The sequence below is a fragment of the Gouania willdenowi genome, chromosome 20 (genome assembly GCF_900634775.1).
Source record: "Gouania willdenowi chromosome 20, fGouWil2.1, whole genome shotgun sequence".
Lineage (NCBI taxonomy): Eukaryota > Metazoa > Chordata > Actinopteri > Blenniiformes > Gobiesocidae > Gouania > Gouania willdenowi.
The window spans coordinates 18,853,325-18,875,414 of NC_041063.1; the positions used below are offsets into that span (position 1 = coordinate 18,853,325).

Consider the following 22,090-nt stretch of genomic DNA (forward strand, 5'->3'; position numbering starts at 1 on the left):
TTTTTGAAATCTTTTAAAAAAAATGCGTTGTTATAGCCTTACTTTTTATTTTGGGTGATTTTAGTTTTTTGTCATTTTTTGTGCCTTACTGCTTTCTTAGCCCTGTTTAAGTATGTGCATTACATTTGCAGTAGTTTTTAGGGTCTAATGATGGTCCTAACTCAATTTTTTTATTTTTGAAATTTTCAAAAAAAAATGCCTTGTTATAGCCTTACTTTTTATTTTGGATGATTTTCGTTTTTTGTCATTTTTTGTGACTTACTGCTTTTGTAGCCCTGTTTAAGTATGTGCATTATATTTGCAGTAGTTTTTTAGGGTCTAATGATGGTCCTAACTCAATTTTTATTTTTTTTTGAATTTTTTTTTGAAAAAAATGCCTTGTTATAGCCTTACTTTTTATTTTGGGTGATTTTAGTTTTTTGTCATTTTTTGTGCCTTACTGCTTTTGTAGCAGTGTTTATGTATGTGCATTATATTTGCAGTAGTTTTTAGGGTCTAATGATGGTCCTAACTCAATTTTTTTTTTTTTTTTTTAAATTTTCAAAAAAAATGCCTTGTTATAGCTTTACTTTTTATTTTGGGTGATTTTAGTTTTTTGTCATTTTTTGTGCCTTACTGCTTTCTTAGCCCTGTTTAAGTATGTGCATTACATTTTCAGTAGTTTTTAGGGTCTAATGATGGTCCTAACTCAATTTTTTTTTTTTGAAATTTTAAAAAAATGTGCCTTGTTATAGCCTTACTTTTTTTTTTTGGGTGATTTTAGTTTTTTGTCATTTTTTGTGCCTTACTGCTTTCTTAGCCCTGTTTAAGTATGTGCATTACATTTGCAGTAGTTTTTAGGGTCTAATGATGGTCCTAACTCAATTTTTTTTTTTTTTTGAAATTTTCAAAAAAAATGCCTTGTTATAGCCTTACTTTTTATTTTGGGTGATTTTAGTTTTGTGTCATTTTTAGTGCCTTACCACTTTCTTCGCCCTGTTTAAGTATGTGCATTATATTTGCAGTAGTTTTTAGGGTCTAATGATGGTCCTAACTCAATTTTTTTTTTTTTTTTTTTGAAATTTTCAAAAAAAAAATGCCTTGTTATAGCCTTACTTTTTATTTTGTGTGATTTTATTTTTTTGTCATTTTTTGTGCCTTACTTCTTTCTTAGCCCTGTTTAAGTTTGTGCATTATATTTGCAGTAGTTTTTAGGGTCTAATGATGGTCCTAACTCAATATTTTTTTTTTTTTGAAATTTTTAAAAAAAAATGCCTTGTTATAACCTTACTTTTTATTTTGGGTGATTTTAGTTTTTTGTCATTTTTTGTGCCTTACTGCTTTTGTAGCCCTGTTTATGTATGTGCATTATATTTGCAGTAGTTTTTAGGGTCTAATGATGGTCCTAACTCAATTTTTTTTTTTTTTTAAATTTTCAAAAAAAATGCCTTGTTATAGCCTTACTTTTTATTTTGGATGATTTTAGTTTTTTTGTCATTTTTTGTGCCTTACTGCTTTTTTAGCCCTGTTTAAGTATGTGCATTATATTTGCAGTAGTTTTTAGGGTCTAATGATGGTCCTAACTCAATTTTTTTTTTTTTTTTTGAAATTTTTCAAAAAAAATGCCTTGTTATAGCCTTACTTTTTATTTTGGGTGATTTTAGTTTTTTGTCATTTTTTGTGCCTTACTTCTTTCTTAGCCCTGTTTAAGTATGTGCATTATATTTGCAGTAGTTTTTAGGGTCTAATGATGGTCCTAACTCAATTTTTTTTTTTTTTGAAATTTTTAAAAAAAATGCCTTGTTATAGCCTTACTTTTTGTTTTGGGTGGTTTTTAGTTTTTTGTCATTTTTTGTGCCTTACTGCTTTTGTAGCCCGGTTTAAGTATGTGCATTATATTTGCAGTAGTTTTTAGGGTCTAATGATGGTCCTAACTCAATATTTTTTTTTTTTTGAAATCTTTTAAAAAAAAATGCCTTGTTATAGCCTTACTTTTTATTTTGGGTGATTTTAGTTTTTTGTCATTTTTTGTGCCTTACTGCTTTTGTAGCAGTGTTTATGTATGTGCATTATATTTGCATTAGTTTTTAGGGTCTAATGATGGTCCTAACTCAATTTTTTTTTTTTTTTTTAAATTTTCAGAAAAAATGCCTTGTTATAGCCTTACTTTTTATTTTGGGTGATTTTAGTTTTTTGTCATTTTTTGTGCCTTACTGCTTTCTTAGCCCTGTTTAAGTATGTGCATTACATTTTCAGTAGTTTTTAGGGTCTAATGATGGTCCTAACTCAATTTTTTTTTTTTTTGAAATTTTAAAAAAATGTGCCTTGTTATAGCCTTACTTTTTTTTTTGGGTGATTTTAGTTTTTTGTCATTTTTTGTGCCTTACTGCTTTCTTAGCCCTGTTTAAGTATGTGCATTACATTTGCAGTAGTTTTTAGGGTCTAATGATGGTCCTAACTCAATTTTTTTTTTTTTTTGAAATTTTCAAAAAAAATGCCTTGTTATAGCCTTACTTTTTATTTTGGGTGATTTTAGTTTTTTGTCATTTTTAGTGCCTTACCACTTTCTTCGCCCTGTTTAAGTATGTGCATTATATTTGCAGTAGTTTTTAGGGTCTAATGATGGTCCTAACTCAATTTTTTTTTTTTTTTTTTTGAAATTTTCAAAAAAAAAATGCCTTGTTATAGCCTTACTTTTTATTTTGGGTGATTTTAGTTTTTTGTCATTTTTTGTGCCTTACTTCTTTCTTAGCCCTGTTTAAGTTTGTGCATTATATTTGCAGTAGTTTTTAGGGTCTAATGATGGTCCTAACTCAATATTTTTTTTTTTTTGAAATTTTTAAAAAAAAATGCCTTGTTATAACCTTACTTTTTATTTTGGGTGATTTTAGTTTTTTGTCATTTTTTGTGCCTTACTGCTTTTGTAGCCCTGTTTATGTATGTGCATTATATTTGCAGTAGTTTTTAGGGTCTAATGATGGTCCTAACTCAATTTTTTTTTTTTTTGAAATTTTTTTAAAAAATGCCTTGTTATAGCCTTACTTTTTATTTTGGGTGATTTTAGTTTTTTGTCATTTTTGTGCCTTACTGCTTTCTTAGCCCTGTTTAAGTATGTGCATTACATTTGCAGTAGTTTTTAGGGTCTAATGATGGTCCTAACTCAATTTTTTTTTTTTTTTGAAATTTTCAAAAAAAAATGCCTTGTTATAGCCTTACTTTTTATTTTGGATGATTTTCGTTTTTTGTCATTTTTTGTGCCTTACTGCTTTTTTAGCCCTGTTTAAGTATGTGCATTATATTTGCAGTAGTTTTTAGGGTCTAATGATGGTCCTAACTCAATTTTTTTTTTTTTTTTGAATTTTTTTTAAAAAATGCCTTGTTATAGCCTTACTTTTTATTTTGGGTGATTTTAGTTTTTTGTCATTTTTTGTGCCTTACTGCTTTTGTAGCAGTGTTTATGTATGTGCATTATATTTGCAGTAGTTTTTAGGGTCTAATGATGGTCCTAACTCAATTTTTTTTTTTTTTTGAAATTTTCAAAAAAAATGCCTTGTTATAGCCTTACTTTTTATTTTGGGTGATTTTAGTTTTTTGTCATTTTTGTTCCTTACTGCTTTTGTAGCCCTGTTTAAGTATGTGCATTATATTTGCATGTAGTTTTTAGGGTCTAATGATGGTCCTAACTCAATATTTTTCTTTTTTTTGAAATTTTTAAAAAAAATGCCTTGTTATAGCCTTACTTTTTATTTTGGGTGATTTTAGTTTTTTGTCATTTTTTGTGCCTTACTGCTTTCTTAGCCCTGTTTAAGTATGTGCATTACATTTGCAGTAGTTTTTAGGGTCTAATGATGGTCCTAACTCAATTTTTTTTTTTTTTTAAATTTTTCAAAAAAAATGCCTTGCTATAGCCTTACTTTTTTGTTTCGGTGATTTTAGTTTTTTTGTCATTTTTTGTGCCTTACTGCTTTTGTAGCCCTGTTTAAGTATGTGCATTATATTTGCAGTAGTTTTTAGGGTCTAATGATGGTCCTAACTCAATTTTTATTTTTTTTTGAATTTTTTTTAAAAAAATGCCTTGTTATAGCCTTACTTTTTATTTTGGGTGATTTTAGTTTTTTGTCATTTTTTGTGCCTTACTGCTTTTGTAGCAGTGTTTATGTATGTGCATTATATTTGCAGTAGTTTTTAGGGTCTAATGATGGTCCTAACTCAATTTTTTTTTTTTTTTTTAAATTTTCAAAAAAAATGCCTTGTTATAGCTTTACTTTTTATTTTGGGTGATTTTAGTTTTTTGTCATTTTTTGTGCCTTACTGCTTTCTTAGCCCTGTTTAAGTATGTGCATTACATTTGCAGTAGTTTTTAGGGTCTAATGATGGTCCTAACTCAATTTTTTTTTTTTTTTTGAAATTTTCAAAAAAAATGCCTTGTTATAGCCTTACTTTTTATTTTGGGTGATTTTAGTTTTTTGTCATTTTTAGTGCCTTACCACTTTCTTCGCCCTGTTTAAGTATGTGCATTATATTTGCAGTAGTTTTTAGGGTCTAATGATGGTCCTAACTCAATTTTTTTTTTTTTTTTTTTTTTTGAAATTTTCAAAAAAAATGCCTTGTTATAGCCTTACTTTTTATTTTGGGTTTTTTTAGTTTTTTGTCATTTTTTGTGTCTTACTGCTTTCTAAGCCGTGTTCAAGTATGTGCATTATATTTGCTGTAGTTTTTAGGGTCTAATGATGGTCCTAACTCAATTTTTCTTTTTTTTGAAAATTTCAAAAAAAATGCCTTGTTATAGCCTTACTTTTTATTTTGGGTGATTTTCGTTTTTTGTCATTTTTTGTGCCTTACTGCTTTTGTAGCCCTGTTTAAGTATGTGCATTATATTTGCAGTAGTTTTTATGGTCTAATGATGGTCCTAACTCAATTTTTTTTTTTTTTTTAATTTTTGAAAAAATATGCCTTGCTATAGCCTTCATTTTGATTTTGGGTGATTTTCGTTTTTTGTCATTTTTTGTGCCTTACTGCTTTTGTAGCCCTGTTTAAGTATGTGCATTATAATTGCAGTAGTTTTAGGGTCTTATGGTGGTCCTAACTCAATTTTTTTTTTTTTTTTAATTTTTGAAAAAATATGCCTTGCTATAGCCTTCATTTTGATTTTGGGTGATTTTCGTTTTTTGTCATTTTTTGTGCCTTACTGCTTTTGTAGCCCTGTTTAAGTATGTGCATTATAATTGCAGTAGTTTTAGGGTCTTATGGTGGTCCTAACTCAATTTTTTTTTTTTTTTTAATTTTTGAAAAAATATGCCTTGCTATAGCCTTCATTTTGATTTTGGGTGATTTTAGTTTTTTGTGCCTTACTGTTTTCTTAGCCCCATTTAAGTATGTGCATCATATTTGCTGTAGTTTTTAGGGTCTAATGATGGTCCTAACTCAATATTTTTTTTTTTGAAATTTTCAAAAAAAATGCCTTGTTATAGCCTTACTTTTTATTTTGGGTGATTTTAGTTTTTTGTCATTTTTCGTGCCTTACTGCTTTCTAAGCCGTGTTTAAGTATGTGCATTATATTTGCAGTAGTTTTTAGGGTCTAATGATTGTCCTAACTCAATTTTTTTTTTTTTGAAATTTTAAAAAAATATGCCTTGTTATAGCCTTGCTTTTTTTTTTTTTGGGTGATTTTAGTTTTTTGTGCCTTACTGCTTTCTTAGCCCTGTTTAAGTATGTGCATCATATTTGCTGTAGTTTTTAGGGTCTAATGATGGTCCTAACTCAATATTTTTTTTTTTTGAAATTTTAAAAAAAAATGCCTTGCTATAGCCTTACTTTTTGTTTTGGGTGATTTTAGTTTTTTGTCATTTTCTGTGCCTTACTGTTTTCTTAGCCCTGTTTAAGTATGTGCATTATATTTGCATTAGTTTTTAGGGTCTCATGATGGTCCTAACTCAACATTTTTTTTTTTGAAATTTTTGAAAAAATATGCCTTGCTATAGCCTTACTTTTGATTTTTGGTGATTTTTGTTTTTTGTAATTTTTTGTTCCTTACTACTTTCTTTGCCCTGTTTAAGTATGTGTGTTTCATTTGCAGTAGTTTTTAGGGTGTCATTATGGTCCTAACTCACTTTATTTTTTTGAAATGTTTTGAAAAAATATGCCTTGTTATAGCCTTACTTTTGATTTTGGGTCATTTTTTGTGCCTTACCACTTTCTTCGCCCTGTTTAAGTATGTGCATTATATTTGCAGTAGTTTTTAGGGTCTGATGATGGTCCTAACTCAATAATTTTTTTTCTTTTTGAAATTTTTGAAAAAAAATGCCTTTTTTATAGCCTTACTTTTGATTTTGGGTGATTCTTTTTTTGTGCCTTACACTATTCTTAGTCCAGTTTAAGTATTTGCGTTATTTTTAGTAGTTTTTAGGTTCTTATTATTGTCTTAATTCAATTTATTTGGAGGTGAAATTTTTTGACCTAATGCCTTACTATAACCTTACTTCCAACGTTTGGTTAATTTTTCAATTTTTGCCATTTTTTGTGCCTTACTGCTCCCTCAGCCTCTTTTAAGTGTGTGAATTATATTTACAATAGTCTAATTATGGTTTTAACTCGTTTTTTTTTATTCTATGCCTTACCTCTGACTTTTGGTGTTTTTTACATTTTTGTCTTTTTCAATGACTTACTGCATTCTCACCATAGTTTAAGTGTGCATTATTTTTCAAATAGTATTATGGGTCTTTTGATTGAATCATTAAAAAAACAACAACAAAAAATCTTTTTTTTCCATTTTTATGCCTTACTATATAGCCTTTCTTCTGAATTTTGTCAATTTTCTTGACTTACTGCATTCTCACCCCAGTTTAAGTGTATGGATCATTTTTCTAATCGTATGTAGGGTCTTGTTCTGCCCTAGTCAAGGAGTTCCAGGGCCCAACATAAAAAAGTAACATAAATTAAACTCTGTCTCCAAAAATCCCAAACAACGGGTTTCAACAAATAACACACATTTAAAACTACAACAAACAAAGAAATACTAAGAAAAAGTCTGATTTCTATGTAAAAGCAGAGAAATAAAGTGCACTGTTTATACAGGTGACAAGCTTAACCAAAATAATAATCAATAAATGGAGATCACAAATGCACAGTTTTCTAATGCACGGTTTTCTAATCGGACCAAAATCAATGCTGCTGCTGCCAAGGTTGGTGAACCCCGAACTGACAGCAGGGCTGCATTTTGATCGTGGTGACGTCATCATCAGCCAATCCGGGATGCCCACCACTCCTGCCGCTGGCAGCCATCCCTGAAGCGTCACCAAGCTCTTCCATGTGGAGGACGACTCACTCTGTCACAGAAACATGAACCTGGCAGCAAACAAAAAACAGGAGCACAAATAATAAACTTTGCAATATATTTCTAATAGGGTCTTATGATAGGATTACCTCATTTTTTTAAAAATGCAACTTGTTTCCATTTTTATGCCTTATCTCCAATTTTTGGTGTTTTTAACATTTTTGTGATTTTTCTTGATTTACAGTGTGTTTGCCCCAGTTTAAGTGTGTGCATTATATTTCAAATAGTATTTAGGGTCTTATGATAGTATTAACTCTTTTTTCCATTTTTATTACCTCAGAATTTTGGCGTTTTTAACATTTACGTAATTTTCGCTGATTTACTGCATTCTCACCCCTGTTTAAGTGTGTGCATTATGTTTTTAATGATAGCATTACCTTGTGAAGAAGAAAAAAAATCAAAGTTTTACCATTTTTAGGCCTTACTTTAGCCTTACCTCTGAATTTTGGTGTTTTCCACTTTTTCATAATTTTACATGAATGCAATCATTATGAGATGAGATATCCTTTATTATGCACTACTAAGCTAGAATCAAAAATGTTTTAATTCATTTTCATCGCTGGTATTCTTTACATTGAATGAGCAAAGGGACAAAGACACCTGAGGACATCAAGGCTGTCAGGACAGACTCACGTCTTTTTCCTGGAGCGCCACAACTGAGAAGGTGTTGAATGTCAGTGGTTTGCTGCGTTTCCTCATTCTCTTAAGCTTCTCTTGCCGAATCGACCCACTCTCCAACGATGAAAGCTCTGATATTCAATGGAGACAGGAACGAGGCGCTCCGATCATCTGGTCCGAGAAGGGATGGTCTGTTCAGCAGGAAGAAGGATCAATGGTTAGACTAAGAATGGTCGTAATGGATCATTTCCCTCAGCAGGTTTTGTGTACATATTTCTATTTTACACTTGTCATTTCCTGCTAACTTTAATTAATTTATCAGCATTTGTTCTTCTGGATTTTTAAGGATTCTGTTCTCACATAAATTACATCTTAAGGACAGTTTTACAGGTACAAACCTCTGAAATATTTATAATTAATTACACCTTCCGGATCACCTAGTGGTCTATGGACCGCAGTTTGAGAAACCCTGCCATCTGTTTTGAAAATGCTGTACCAGAACTTTCAGCGTGATAATGTCTTTATTTACTGGAGTTTTAAAAACTTGAGTGTTTGTCATACACGCAGAGTTTGTGCAGAGAATAAAAAAATTCTCAGTATAATTTACATGATATACAAATATTTTAAGTGCCATAAAAAAAACAGTGATTGTACAAAATGTATATCTACCTCAGGTGAGTTGTAAAAGTTTTCAGTGAAATGGTCCCAAACTTTTGAGGCTTTAGGTTGGTTCTTCTTCTGTTGTGCAACTCTTCTTCACAATGTAAAAGGTGAAGCGACACTGCACCCAGTAGTTCATATATGGTACTGCAGAAAAAATGAAGCAGAAACCCGAAGCAGAAACAATGCATTGATGCAAATTTTTGCAGTCAACATTACCAAAGCCTATGGCGTTTGTAACAATGACAGTGACTATAAGTGAAGTTAATAGAAAAACTCACTTTTCTGATTGTCTTTAACAGCCTATAGGTGGCAGGTCGCGGGATAGTTCACCTTGGGTCTGCAGAATTAGACAGAAAACAGAGCAGGCAAAGGTCAGGCAAATAATAGAGAGAGCTATTGATCTGTTCTGTCTGATTTACTTTGAAAAGCCAAAAAATTACCTGCTGAGCTTGCAGCTCTCAACGGAGAAGCCGTTCCTGTTGGTGAGGCCTAAAGCTAGAGCGGGCTCATATGTTGAGGTCATTTCTTTCACGAATACTGGGAAAAAGAATATTAAAATATGTGCATCTCCATGTACAAATTCAGTCGATTTAACATATAATAAAACCCCAAAACCAAAGATTAACAATGTTGTTTTGACCTTGACAATCCAAGTTTTAGGTTGTTTTGTGGGACAATAGGTATATGTCTGCTACCGTTTTAAGATAAGCCACTAACTCCTATGTTCTGATTATAACTTGAAAATGAGGATAATATTAAAAATGACAAGGACAGTAGAACAAAGTGTTTTCACATTCCCCACAAACAGGATTAAAACAATCAGCTCTGTTTATGAGTGATAACTCACAATGACTGTGTCCAGCTGTGGCTAATTTCTTTATTCACATTCCCATCATTTGTCATTTTTTGGGATTCTGCCTCCGAGTAATTACTGTAAGCTGTGCAGCTGTCTCTGGAAATACGCTTTTAATAGCCCAACTACCACATGCACAATGAGTGACAATGATCCTGTAGTTACCCAAGGGTCAAAGGTCGCCCTGTGTAGACGTGAGAAAGCTCCTTAGAGAGGTTGAAGGGATGCAGGTTGCCAGGTCTGTGGGCGTGGTCATGATAACAGTTCTGTTCTTCTTGCACCTACAGAGACCCAAAATCAAACTCTATAGTTATAAATGTTTTGGTAATTGTGTTGTATTTTGCTTATTGATTTTTGATTAGTATTTTTGATTTTATTTTATTTTTCATTCTGTAATGTTATACATTTTTGTTTACTTGTGCTCCTTTTTATTATATATATATATATATATATATATTTTGCTTTCCTGTCACAACACTATGAATGTGTGGATGATCGTGGTTGGGATTGTGTTATAAATGTATTGGGAGTGGTTGGGGTAGGATGGGTTACTGGAATCCTGTTTTGTTATTTTATTCTGTAAATAAAAAGATTAAAAAAAGAAAAGAAAAGAAAAGAAAACTAAAAAATAAACTTAATTCCTACAGTGACGGAAATACTGCGTGTGGACTCTACTCCCTCCTGTCATCTATAATCACATCGCCATCTACTGACAATCACAGAAAATTACAAAATAAAGTACCACACTACAGTATTAGGACCCTAATCTGCAACATTTACATTTGGTATCAAACAGGAAGTCTCTCCCACAATATATATATATATATATATATATATATATATATATATATATATATATATATATAATAAAATTTAAATAAGGCTAAGGCTCGAGGGTGAGAAATCATTAACACATTAAAAATAACAAAAAAAAAACAATCTATTAATCACCCACAATCAGAGGTAAGGCTATATGTATTAAGCCTCGTGCAAATAAACTAATATATGCTATTATTAAATAAATTGAAATAAAAGTAAAATAAAATCAAACTAAATCAAAATGAAATAAAGTAAATCAAAAACAAATAAAATAAAGTTAAATTAAACAAAATAAAAAACAAATAAAACGAAATAACATAAAATAAAAATACGTTAAAAAATAAAGATTTAAATGCAATAAATTTTAAATCAAACAAACAGAAATAAAGCATTATAAAAACCAAAGTAAACTAAATAAAATCAAAGTAAAGTAAATCAAATAAAATAAAGCAAAAATTAATAAAAATAAAAAATAAAAAAAAGCTCAATTTCCGGTGTTTTAAATAAATAAAATTTTAAAAAATGCAGTATTGTTTTTTTACCAGCAGAGAGAAGCAAAAGCCTTTACTGCATAGCCTCTCGCGCATGCGTAGGTCCTGAAAGTGACTGCAAATCCATAAATTAGGTTTGCTATAGCGCCCTCTGGTGGGGGAAGGCATAAGCAAGTGCTCAGGAATTTCTCTATAACTATATATATTTAAAAAATATTATTGTGCATTGACACATTTTCTGAACTAACACGATGATAAACAAAAGAGGAAAGACCAGAAATCCACAAACCTATTGGGGAATGATGAATAGAATCACATCTGTTGTTAGTGCAACACAACATGATGCGAAGTTCTGCAAAACATCTGCAAAAAAACATCTGGACGAATCCCACAAGCGAGTCCTTAGAAAATGACTAAACTCAAATCAAAAATGCTAAACAAATAAAAAGTTTTACAAAAGTGTTTTTATTTTTATTTTTTAAAAACTTGCAAAACAAAAACAAAAAACAGCGTTTTACACAGCATGTGTAAAAAAAGATAACTAAAATAAAATAAAGTACCTAGAATAAAATAACTAAAACTAAATAGGTTAAATAAATAAATTAAAGATTGGAATGCTTTGATCTAATTAAGAATATGTCAAATTGAATCCAAATCAACTAATTAAATAATAATGTGTCACAAAAATGGTTTAAATACCACTTTTTAATTAAAAGCTTGCAACGTCCAGCATGCAACGTGATGGTGTGTAATTTAGCCTCATTTAACAGAATTTTAAAAGTATTGATCAAGGAAATATGTTTAAAAAGCTGTACGACTTATAATAAAATAAGATGAATAAATATTAAGTGTCCCAAAAACGTGCAGTACACAGAATGTGTAGTTTGACACCAGCCTCGTTTATTTAGATCAAAAAAAAAAAAAATCGTGATTTAAAAAGCTGTAAAAAAAAAAATCATATATTCAGATATACTGTCAAAAGTCTGGAACTATTAGTTAGAGTGAAGCATAGCACATGTGTAATGTAACACCAGCATAATTTAATGATTAAACGTGATTTTTAAAATGTAATGAAATTGAAAACATTTTAAAATTTGACATTTAACAAACCTAAGAATAGGTAAAGAAAAATACAAACTCAGAGAAAAAACAAACACATATTTTAAAATCTTGCAGAATACAGCACATGTAATTTGACACCGGTCAACTTCATAAAACACGCATTATTTTTACATTTTCATTTACTTTTCAACTTTCAATAACACTCAAAAGCCATAAGGCATTAGTCTATAGTATTACACACATGTAATTTGACACCAGCCTCATTCAGTCATATAGGCTGTAAAACCTCTCTTTCAGGTGATGAAATTCAACAGTTTTGACTTTCATCAGTTTATGAGTTTTCAGACGGATTTAAAAAAAAAATCTTGATAGAAAAATATAAAAGCTACGAGATAAACACAAAAAAAATATTTACACCAGATTATTCAACACGCATTTCAACATTTAAAAAAACATTTCTAATGAAAGTTTTTTCTTCTTCAGTGGAATCAATAGTAGTTTCATTTTTCTTTTTTTGCTGTAGGTGACAGAAAACTCAACAACCTCACGCTCTTGTGGACTCCCTTTGCACTGCAGAAATCAGTTTGTGATTTAAACAACAAAAGTGATCAAACTTAGATGAAAATCAATTAGAAATACTCACTCGTATCCTTTCCTACACTTTCATATGTTTTTCTCTCATCCATAATCATTTTAAAAGGATAAATAAAACATCATAATTGTGAAGTGCTACAATACTACCACATTGTGGAGAGTTTAGGCACTGCAAAAATTTGATCATACATTTACTTTGTGTATACCAGATTTTTTTGATACTTATGACTCTGATTAGCTTAGCTACTACAGCTACTTATTGTCGTTGCAACACGTGGGTCATTCACTTGAGCTAATAGTAGCTACAATGGCTGCTTCCTCCTTCAAAAGTGTTTTAATATGTTTAAATCTGCTCAAACCAGGTCAGAGGGTTTTGTAGGGCTTAACATGTAAGAATATAACATCTACGGGCAGTCGATCATGAATTTCATGTATCCTGAAACGCATCGTCGTGATAAACGGGAATTCACTTTATTGTTTGTATTACAGCATCACTGACATCACAGTGACAAAAGACGCGTTGGCCCTCATTTATCAACCTTGCGGAAGAGGATCAGATACTGAGCAGGTGACGTCTGCCCCCCTGTGTGCGTTGCAAGCAACTTCCCAACAGAGGTACTGGAGACATACGGATATGACATTTTTATCAACCTCGGTCCGCACGTTTTAGGCAATAAATATCATATTAAAAGAAATTAACAATCAAAACGCTTAAAAAAAAGCCTTAAAAATGACTAAATGTTGTCTTTTGTCTGTGTTTCTTCAGCCAATTTCACCTATTATTTATCACATTACCGCTTACTGCAACACTATAGACATTTAAAAGCATGAATGAGGTCATATTTCCTCCATAAAGCCCCCAGTGAAGTACTGTAAGAAGGCCATACCTGACGTGAGATCTGATCGTAGCGTACACTGACGACAAAATTGATAAATATAAAATTTGTACGCTCAAATCTGAACATACCAGTGGTTGATGAATGAGGACCAATGTATCTAACGTCAGATACAGTTACAGATATAAAGGCACGACTGGGTCACTTTATTGTTATTTTTGTTAGATGCTGAGAAAAGTAAGGGCTGACCGACTAACAGTATTTTGGAAATAGAGGTTTAGTTCGTTTTTTGTTTGTTTTCTCGCATAAATTGAACTAAATCCTAAGAAAAGTCTGAATTTAAAGTTTATTTGTTGAATGTTTTTGTCTTTAAAATGGACAAGAATCTGCGTCCATTCCAGTCTGCACGTAAAAGAAAGAAAAAATCCCTCTGGAACGCTTCCCGGTTCTTTAGCGTCTTTTGGTTTTCGTCGTCCTCAGATTAAAAAGTGGAACTTTTGCTCTTTAGCTGATGAGAAACGCTCCAAAGAAGCTGCTCTTCTCGTCCGTGTCCACAGCGGTGGCGTTGGTCACGGTGACAAAGAGCCGGTCGCCAGCGCCCAGTGGGAACAGCCCCCCCTGGTGGGCAGAGTGCAGGGAGAATTGGGATCCCCGGGACCAGCAGGAGGTACGACTTGTCTTCATCAGCAGAATTGGAACTGGGTAGGACGTCACCTGGTTCAGATCGGAAAAAACGCAAAACAATACTGATAACAAAGACTGGAACACGCTGCTGAAAATCAGGCATAAAGAACCACGTTCTTGTAATTTGACACCTGGAGCATGGAGATGTCAGTGACTTTATATTTTATCATGTTTGTCTTTATATCTTTCAAAAATCTATTGAAACACTGTGTGTAACATCTGTAGAAGTTGTTCATCAGTTTTCAAAGAACCAATTCATCCGGAATCCCGTGGATGTAATTTGACACCAGCTTCTTTAAATTATGTCTTATTGACTTAAAAATTGCGATAAGATGTAAATGCCTATGTCTTCTAGAAGTTAATTTCTATCGGTTTCTTTTTCAAATAAATCTATTTGAAATACTTTAATAAAAAGTCTGAGTCTCTTAGCAAGAAGCATCAAACCCATGTAATTTGACACCAGCATTGTAGCATTTGTGACATTTGCAATTATATTTCTGAATGCTCTCATTGAAAAAGTATTTATTTAACCATGATTTATAGAATTCTATGCCAGTAATGGGCAAGAACTAATACATGTAATTTGGCACCAGCCTCACTAAAGCGCCGCAGGTTGCTGAGGTGTGGTTCCATTGAGCTTTCGATAGGTTTCTGACACATACTGACCTTTTTGTAGACGTACTGCAGCAGTGGCCGCCCACGCTCCCCTCTCTCCTCGCCCTCCTCCTCCTCCTCGTCCTGGGCGTGGCTGTGTCTGAAGTACGTCTGCGCGTAAACGTAATAAAGTCCTGGTCGAGGAACCACTAGCTCCCCGTCCAGCAGCTGCACGTCCTGCAGGAAGGCCAGACCTTTCTGACCCTCCCACCACGAGATCTTCTCCCCCTGCACTCTGCGCCCGGCCCAAACCCGAGCTGAGAGGACGCATTGAAAAGTCACTTTTTGTTTTTATTATTTTATGTGTTTATTATATATTTAATGAACTTTTAAATATCAAATATGTTTTTTAAATATTTTATTTTATTTTCAAAAAAATCTGTACCTTTTAAAGCAAATAAATAAAAAAATTGAGGAGAAAGTTAAAGTATCAAAACTAGACAAAACAGAACGACATCAAATAAAAAATTCCAAAATAAAAGCACATTTTGCAATAGTCAATAACAAAAAATAAAAATTTGATGACAAAAGTCAGTAGAATTAATTACAAATTATATATTTAAGAAAAAAAACATTTAAAAAGTAGATTTTAATCTGTTTTTTTATTTCTGTTCTATTCTCTCTACAGTCATAATCCAAATTTTAAAAATGATACTGAATATATTTTAGATTTCTATTTCTTTTATCTTAATTTTAAATTAAGGTTAAAGGTTTTTTTATTGTCATTTTCAGTGCTTAATTTTAAATTAAGTATTATAACAAATACTTTAAAATAAGTTATATTCCAAAGCAAACCTGATTTCTTTTTAAAAAGGGTTAAAATTATAATGTTTGTAGGGTCATAAATGACTAATTTGTGACTAATTTGGTTTGAATTTTAATTATCAATAATATAAAAAATGTGTATGAAAAAAATATCTAAACAAATATATTAGCATTTCCTGTTTTATAGATGTTTAATTTTAAATTCCTTTTTGTTTACTGTATGTATTAATAGTAAATTATTGAGACTCACCTCCCTCCACGTGCTCCCCTTTGGACAGGAAGCTGCCGGTGACGTGGGCGGCCACTTTGGGGCGAGCTGATGTTCGATCATCCATCACTAGTGAGGGCAGCACCCGGGAAACCTCGTCTGAGCAGGAGAAGAAAAAAAGAAGAAGTTACGAGCTGCACTGAGGGATGGGCATCATGAACTCAGTGCAGTGTGTATCAGTGTGGATGTTCACCTCTCACTGCTGATGAAATCTGCCTCTGATAACGCTGAGACAGCGACTGAGGAGCAGAGACACAGAGAAATGCATAAATAATCTTCTTTACTTTTGCCTGTTCAGTTTGCACAAGGAGGAGGCTGCAGCACCAAGGAGCAGTTAGTAGGAGTTAGAGTTAAGAGCTTGATCTGGGGTAAAGGGCCCATAGCTATGACCCACAGTGGGGCTCAAACCAGTGACCCTCTGGGTACAAGTATGCTTCCTTCGCCATTAGGCCAGGGGTGTCAAACTAATTTTAGTTCAGGGGCCAAATATGGACCGGTTAGAGCTTAGGTGGGCTTCTTTCTGCAAATATTGTGGGTTTTATTCGTATATTTGGATTTGGAGGGTCAAAGATATGTACAACTGAAATAGTTGGTCATTTACAAAATGTTTCATGTTTTTTTCTATAATTTTTCCTAGTACCTCCTTTGTCCGACTACAACATTTTGCTCAGAACACTATGAAAAAACAACTATAGAGTACAATGATGGAATTAATGAGTGATAACAGACGTTTTAAGGAATCTCATTTAAAAAATAAGTGGAATGAAACCATAAATAGATGTATTTCTATCGTTTTGATCATTTCTGGTCATCTTCCACCTGTTGTGGGACCAAGACCGACTGTATCTTCAATCAATTTCATCATCATTATTATGATTATCATTTTCAATTCAAAATAAACCCCATATTTTAATGCTTTCATTTGGTAATTTTCCACTCTCTCAACTACCTCCCTAATGCCATAGCATACCCCCATTTGAGAAACACTGCTATAAAGCAGTGGTTCCCAAAATTTTTGTGCCCACCAAAGGACAAGTATAAATATGAAGGCACATAAAAAAGTCTTTATAACACGTGTCATCACTCATATCACGTACAATATCTGTAAAATGTGCATAATTATTTACTAATGCCAAATAAAATGTGACATAGACAACTATATTACTCGTGAAATATTTAAAAAATAATTGAGATATAGAGTTTGCCTCTGTAGTAAATTTAAAAAAAAATTATTTTTGTGTAGTCACAAAATCCCACGGCACACACAGACTTGCCTCACAGCACACTAGCGTTTGGGAACCACTGCTCTAAAGGGTCGGATTTGGCACCCGGGCCTTGAGTTTGACATATGTCCATTAGGCACATTAAATGGCTTAGAGTTGGTCTTGATGGAAGCTGTCTGTTCATTACTGTACGTCACTGAGTTAAAATGGAGCTACAGTTGGATTGTGAATGAGCCCAAACAGATCTAGATCTAGTCATAATCAGGCTAAAGGGTTAATTTGGTGACGCTTCAGGAGGTAAAACTTGATATGAACAGATCTACAGTGAGGAGGAACTATCTGAGTGGTGATTGGATAATGGCTGCGGTCATTATTGAGGGCTTCCTGCGGACATTAGCGAGACGGAAATGCTGGAATGATCGGAGGGCCCTGTCTGTGACACACAATGAGCTCCTTCAGAGGCCGAGATGTGATCCTGTGAAGTTTAATCAGCTCAGGAATGTGTACACCTGCCCCACACACACACACACTGTGTGCGTTAGGATTACCAATCTCATTTGAGGAACTAAAGGGTTTGTGACTTTCTAATCCAAACAAATATTTAGTTAATGTTTGTACATTTAGGAGTAGACCTAATCCTTATACATCTATGTGTTTACTTCACCTTCTCGATGAGCAGGTGGAGCTGCTGTGTGATTGGCCAGCACGGATCTCCTCGTACGGCGGTGACACTCTGCAGGTCGGTGCCGGTCAGACAGGAAACGCTGCTCCTGGCGAAGGTTTCCTTCATCTGTGGAGGTTTGAGGAAGTAGAGAAGCATCATAAATAGATTCATAAATACATTCATCAGCTTTGTTTGAGGGGAGAAAATTCTACATTTTGACAAGAATTCTACATTAAAAATTCCTTATGTATTTTTTTTCTAAAAAAAAACTATTTATATTTTGCTTTTGATAAAAAAAAAAGAACACAGCTTTAAAAAACACATCTTTCACAATAATTATATATTATTTATTTATTGATTTACTCCAACTTTAAACTACTAAACTGCAAAATTGTAACCATTATCTTACGTAATTAAAGCGTTATATTTTTAATTTATCTATAATTTATAATAATATGTAACTTTTTTCTTTAACAAAACGTTCATTTTAATCAAATTTATATAAAAAAAATAAAAATAAAAAAATTCTAAAACAATTTACTTCTTTAACCAAAAAAAAAAATTTTTTTCAAAATTGAATTTTTTATAATAAAATTTGAATGCAGTGAACAGTTGGTAAAATCACACTGAAACACTTTCCTTACTTCCAATTATTGCATTTCCTTAGATGATGTTGGTGCCATGAGAGAATGAATGTATAAGGATATTCTCTCTGCACTTTCTAAAGAGTGTCTAATCTTTTATTTCTGACGATAATGATGCTACATCTCATGTGAGGTCTGAGGTCCATGTCACTCTTTTCCTCCTGATGATGATTTGAATATTTCTTACAAACTTCATGAAAACAAAGTTCCTTCTCGTTTTCTTTGTCTCTTCATGTTCTTGAGAATTGTTTCCAATTGCGATTGGTCAAAAAATTTGTTGAAGGTGTGGTTTGTGTTGTTATTGTCCCGCCTCCTAGGCCAATCAGCATACTGTGTGTGTGTGTGTGTGTGTGTGTGTGTGCTGAAAAAACGACGTGATCCTTAGCGCACAGTCACCAAAATCACGGAAACATTCTTAAATGTTCAAATGTGTCCAGCCGTCCTCGTGCATTTTTAGGAGCAGGAAAATATTAAACTTATTCTATCATGTTAGCTTGTGACTGATTTTAAGGACAATTGTTCTAGAAAGTGTAGATGAATGTGAAGCTGTCATCTGAAGCCTAGTTTCATTGTGAGTAATAAATTAGTTCAGATTAATGAAAACACTTAGGGCCTATGCTACGAAGCTATATAATTATATCATGAATTAATCTCTGTTAGCGGGCTTCACCTAACCAAACATTCCCTGTCAGAGAGAAGCTGCCCAACAAAGGGCGATAACAACACGCTAATTTAAGCCAAGTGTTTTCAGCTTTGGTACATAAAGCGGTGGAGATTGCCGCGTCTGACCAATCATTACAATGGAGAAAACTGGCAGAGGGACCATGGAGGAACAGCTCATCATCTTAAACAAGTAAAATGAATTTGAACCCAGGATGACAGCAAAGAGCAACACTGTTAGTGCAGCGCACCCCAGGAGGCGGAGCTTTCATACTCGCTCAGATCTGATCCACTTCATAAATTGGTCCCGACCATGTTGCTTAAGTTTAAAATGATGAATAATTAAAATCCATAATTCAGACCAAAAACAACACTTGTTACAGAAAAGCCAGGAATGAAAGAACACAGACAGGAAGCTGCTGACACTGTCAATGTGTAAAAGCGTGAGATTATTTATGATATTAATCCATTGGATGATAAACGGACAGCACTCTGATCAGTTTCCCTTTATTACAGCACACATGTTTTTCTATGCAGGTAGATGTATTTATCACACACACTGGGATGAGAACACATTTTTTCACTGTAGTACGTTCCAGCTGATGCTGTCAGCCTCACTTTAGCGTATGAATGAACTAATGAATTAATTAATGACTTCACCCATCCGCGCATACGTAGACACAGGCTTCATCAGCTGACTGTAGATCTGTCCATCAGATATAAATCTATGTCTTTCCTAAAGGATGTCATTAGTAAATGAAAGGATTGCATTTATCATTAATACTCTTTCTTTCCTAAACGCAGCTGTCAGATCTGCACCAACCAGGATCTTCTAACAATGGGCAGGTCGTTTTCTAAGAGAGCTGATTGGTCAGGAGGCAGGGCTTTAGTACACACTAAGATCCTAGCCAGAACAAAACCTGGTGCTGAGCAGGTTAGTCATTCAGCCTGTTACCATAGTGATTTAGCTGTATGACGTTAGCAAGCTTTGTAGGACAGCGCACACTGATTAAATCCCGGAAGTTAGCACGATAAGAGGTAATCTTGCTTCGTAGTATACCCCCTAAATGACAACATGACAGCCTGTGTCGAGTCACCAGGTGTAACGGTCACCAGTTGAACTGATACAACCCACATGTTTACTGCTGCTCTTTTCTTTTTCTTTGGTGCCTGCAGTGGTTTGTTTTCCTCCATCAGCTCACTAACTGCCTCAGAGTGTGTTTGATTGTTTACGACTTTGTTTGTTTCTGTTTTTTTGTTTGTTGTTTAAATAGTTATTCTCTTATTGTCAATGCTTTTTGTTTCAGTTTGGGGTTTTTTGTTTCTTTTTAAAATGTTTGCTTGTTGGACTTAGTTTCATTGTTGTTAAATATGCTTGTTTGTAAAGCTTTACTATATGATATTTTTTCTGTTTTGTGAGTTTGTTTGTTTGTATTCATGTTATTTCAGTCGGTTTATTTGCTTGTAGTTTTGTTTTTAAATGTGTTTGTTTGTAAAGCGTTGCTGCATTTTCTTTGTTTTCAAAACGTATTTGTTTTAAACAATGCACGTTTCCCAGCTTAGTTCTATATTCGCTTGTTTCTGTTTTATCCATCCATCCATTTTCAGACCCGCTTATTCCTGTTTATCAGGGTCGCGAGGGTCTGCCGGTGCCAATCTCCGACTCTCATAGGGCGCTGGGCGGGGGTACACCCTGGACAGGGCGCCAGTCCATCACAGGGCAACACAGACAGACAACCACTCACTCATTCACTCCTACGGGCAATTTAGAGACTTCAATCAACCTAAAAACATGAGAGAAAGCAGGACCTGGAGAAAACCCATGCAGCACGGGGAGAACATGCAAACTCCACACAGAAAGGACCCAGGGCTTGAACATACTAGTACTAACCACTACTCCACTTTGCGCCTGTGTTTCAGTTTATTGCCTTAATATGTGTTTGTCCCGATACTTCTTGTTTACACGTTGTTTTCTGTTGGAATGTTTGTTGTTCAATATCACTGTTTTCATAAAGTTTGTAAGAAGTTTTTCTCTAAGTTTAGACACATGCATTCTATGACAGTTTGGAGCCTTGAGGCAGGAAATGTGCGCGCATTGTGCGGGATTTGCGCTCATATCCGCAGAGCGTGCGGTGCGTAAACGCGCAGCGGTGCGTAAAACCGCCCGTGCGCGTGCGGCTGCTTACCGAGTTGAGCGCCGTGACGAAGCGCAAGACGGTGATGGCGACCACCAGGCTCTGCAGCAGCACCGCCACCAGCAGCAGGACGCCCATCCTCGGCCCGGAGCTCGTCATGACGGCCGCCCGCCGTCCGCAACCCGAACCAGCGCCGTGCCAGGCCGCGCTGTTCCCACACGTCCAGGAAAAGAACAATGGGAGAGATCTGAGCCCTCCCAACAGCAGCAGCAGCAGCAGAAGGAGGAGGCGCTGTAAAAACACTGATACCGACTTCTAGGGTTTATTGTGAGCTGCTATCGCTGTAGATCTGCATTTCTCTACCAGTCTGACTCTGTGGGAGGAAACCCACTGAAACAATGAAAATACAGCCACACAAGACCTCATATTTACACACGAAATCAAGATGATGAAATAGAAAAAGTCAAATCTATGAGATACAACTACATTTACAAGATGGTTGAGATTAAAAGCTCATAAAGATACAAAAATGATGAATATGAGTTTAAAAATTAACTTTCATTTGAAGAACTAAATCCTTATAGTGAGATAGATAGGTCACCAAATAAAGTTACATATTACAAAATAAAACATCATCTATCTATCTATCTATCTATCTATCTATCTATCTATAAAGCAAGGAATCTCTGTCTGTCTGAGTGTGTGTTCCTCAAATATTTATGTGGTTCGGGGACAGACCTGTGAGTTTCAACATGGCTGCTGCTTGGTTCAAGGGGGTGCAATGTCGGATTTGTTTGGACGCCCCACACCCACGCCCCACCTCCTGAGTCAACGGTCTCAGTGATGACGTCATCAGTCCTAGCCCTACAGTAATGATGTGATCAGTTAGAACATTAGAACATTGCTCCTATCTAGCCAATCACTGCACACCGTAGCCACGTGCACGCCATAGCCAATCACTGGAGAGCCCAACCCATTTTGGAACATTGGAATATTAGAACAATAGAATATTGGAACACTGGTCCTACCTCTACAGTGACGATGATGTCATCAGTCCTACTTCAACAGTGTCTGTTGTAGCGGAACATGCGCATGGCTGCTGCTTGGTTCAAGGGTGTGTGACGTCGGATTTGTTTGGACTGCA

General features: G+C 34.1%; 1 protein-coding gene and 1 long non-coding RNA gene across 2 annotated transcripts; both read right to left on the reverse strand.

Annotated features, from left to right (window-relative positions):
- Positions 1 to 7,154: 7,154 nt before the first annotated feature.
- Positions 7,155 to 9,728, reverse strand: LOC114454499 (uncharacterized). Its single transcript, XR_003672547.1, has 5 exons — positions 9,613 to 9,728; positions 9,035 to 9,131; positions 8,873 to 8,931; positions 7,947 to 8,122; positions 7,155 to 7,324 (listed from the first exon to the last, which is right to left on the reverse strand). It is a non-coding gene; the product is annotated as an uncharacterized LOC114454499 (long non-coding RNA).
- A 1,907-nt stretch (positions 9,729 to 11,635) lies between these two features.
- tnfsf10 (TNF superfamily member 10) lies at positions 11,636 to 21,611 on the reverse strand. Its single transcript, XM_028434456.1, has 6 exons — positions 20,998 to 21,611; positions 17,508 to 17,633; positions 15,814 to 15,859; positions 15,603 to 15,719; positions 14,600 to 14,844; positions 11,636 to 13,963 (listed from the first exon to the last, which is right to left on the reverse strand). Exons 1-6 carry the CDS (start codon positions 21,103 to 21,105, stop codon positions 13,754 to 13,756), a joined length of 852 nt encoding a protein of 283 aa, XP_028290257.1. The 5' UTR covers positions 21,106 to 21,611; the 3' UTR covers positions 11,636 to 13,753.
- Between the last annotated feature and the right edge of the window lie 479 nt (positions 21,612 to 22,090).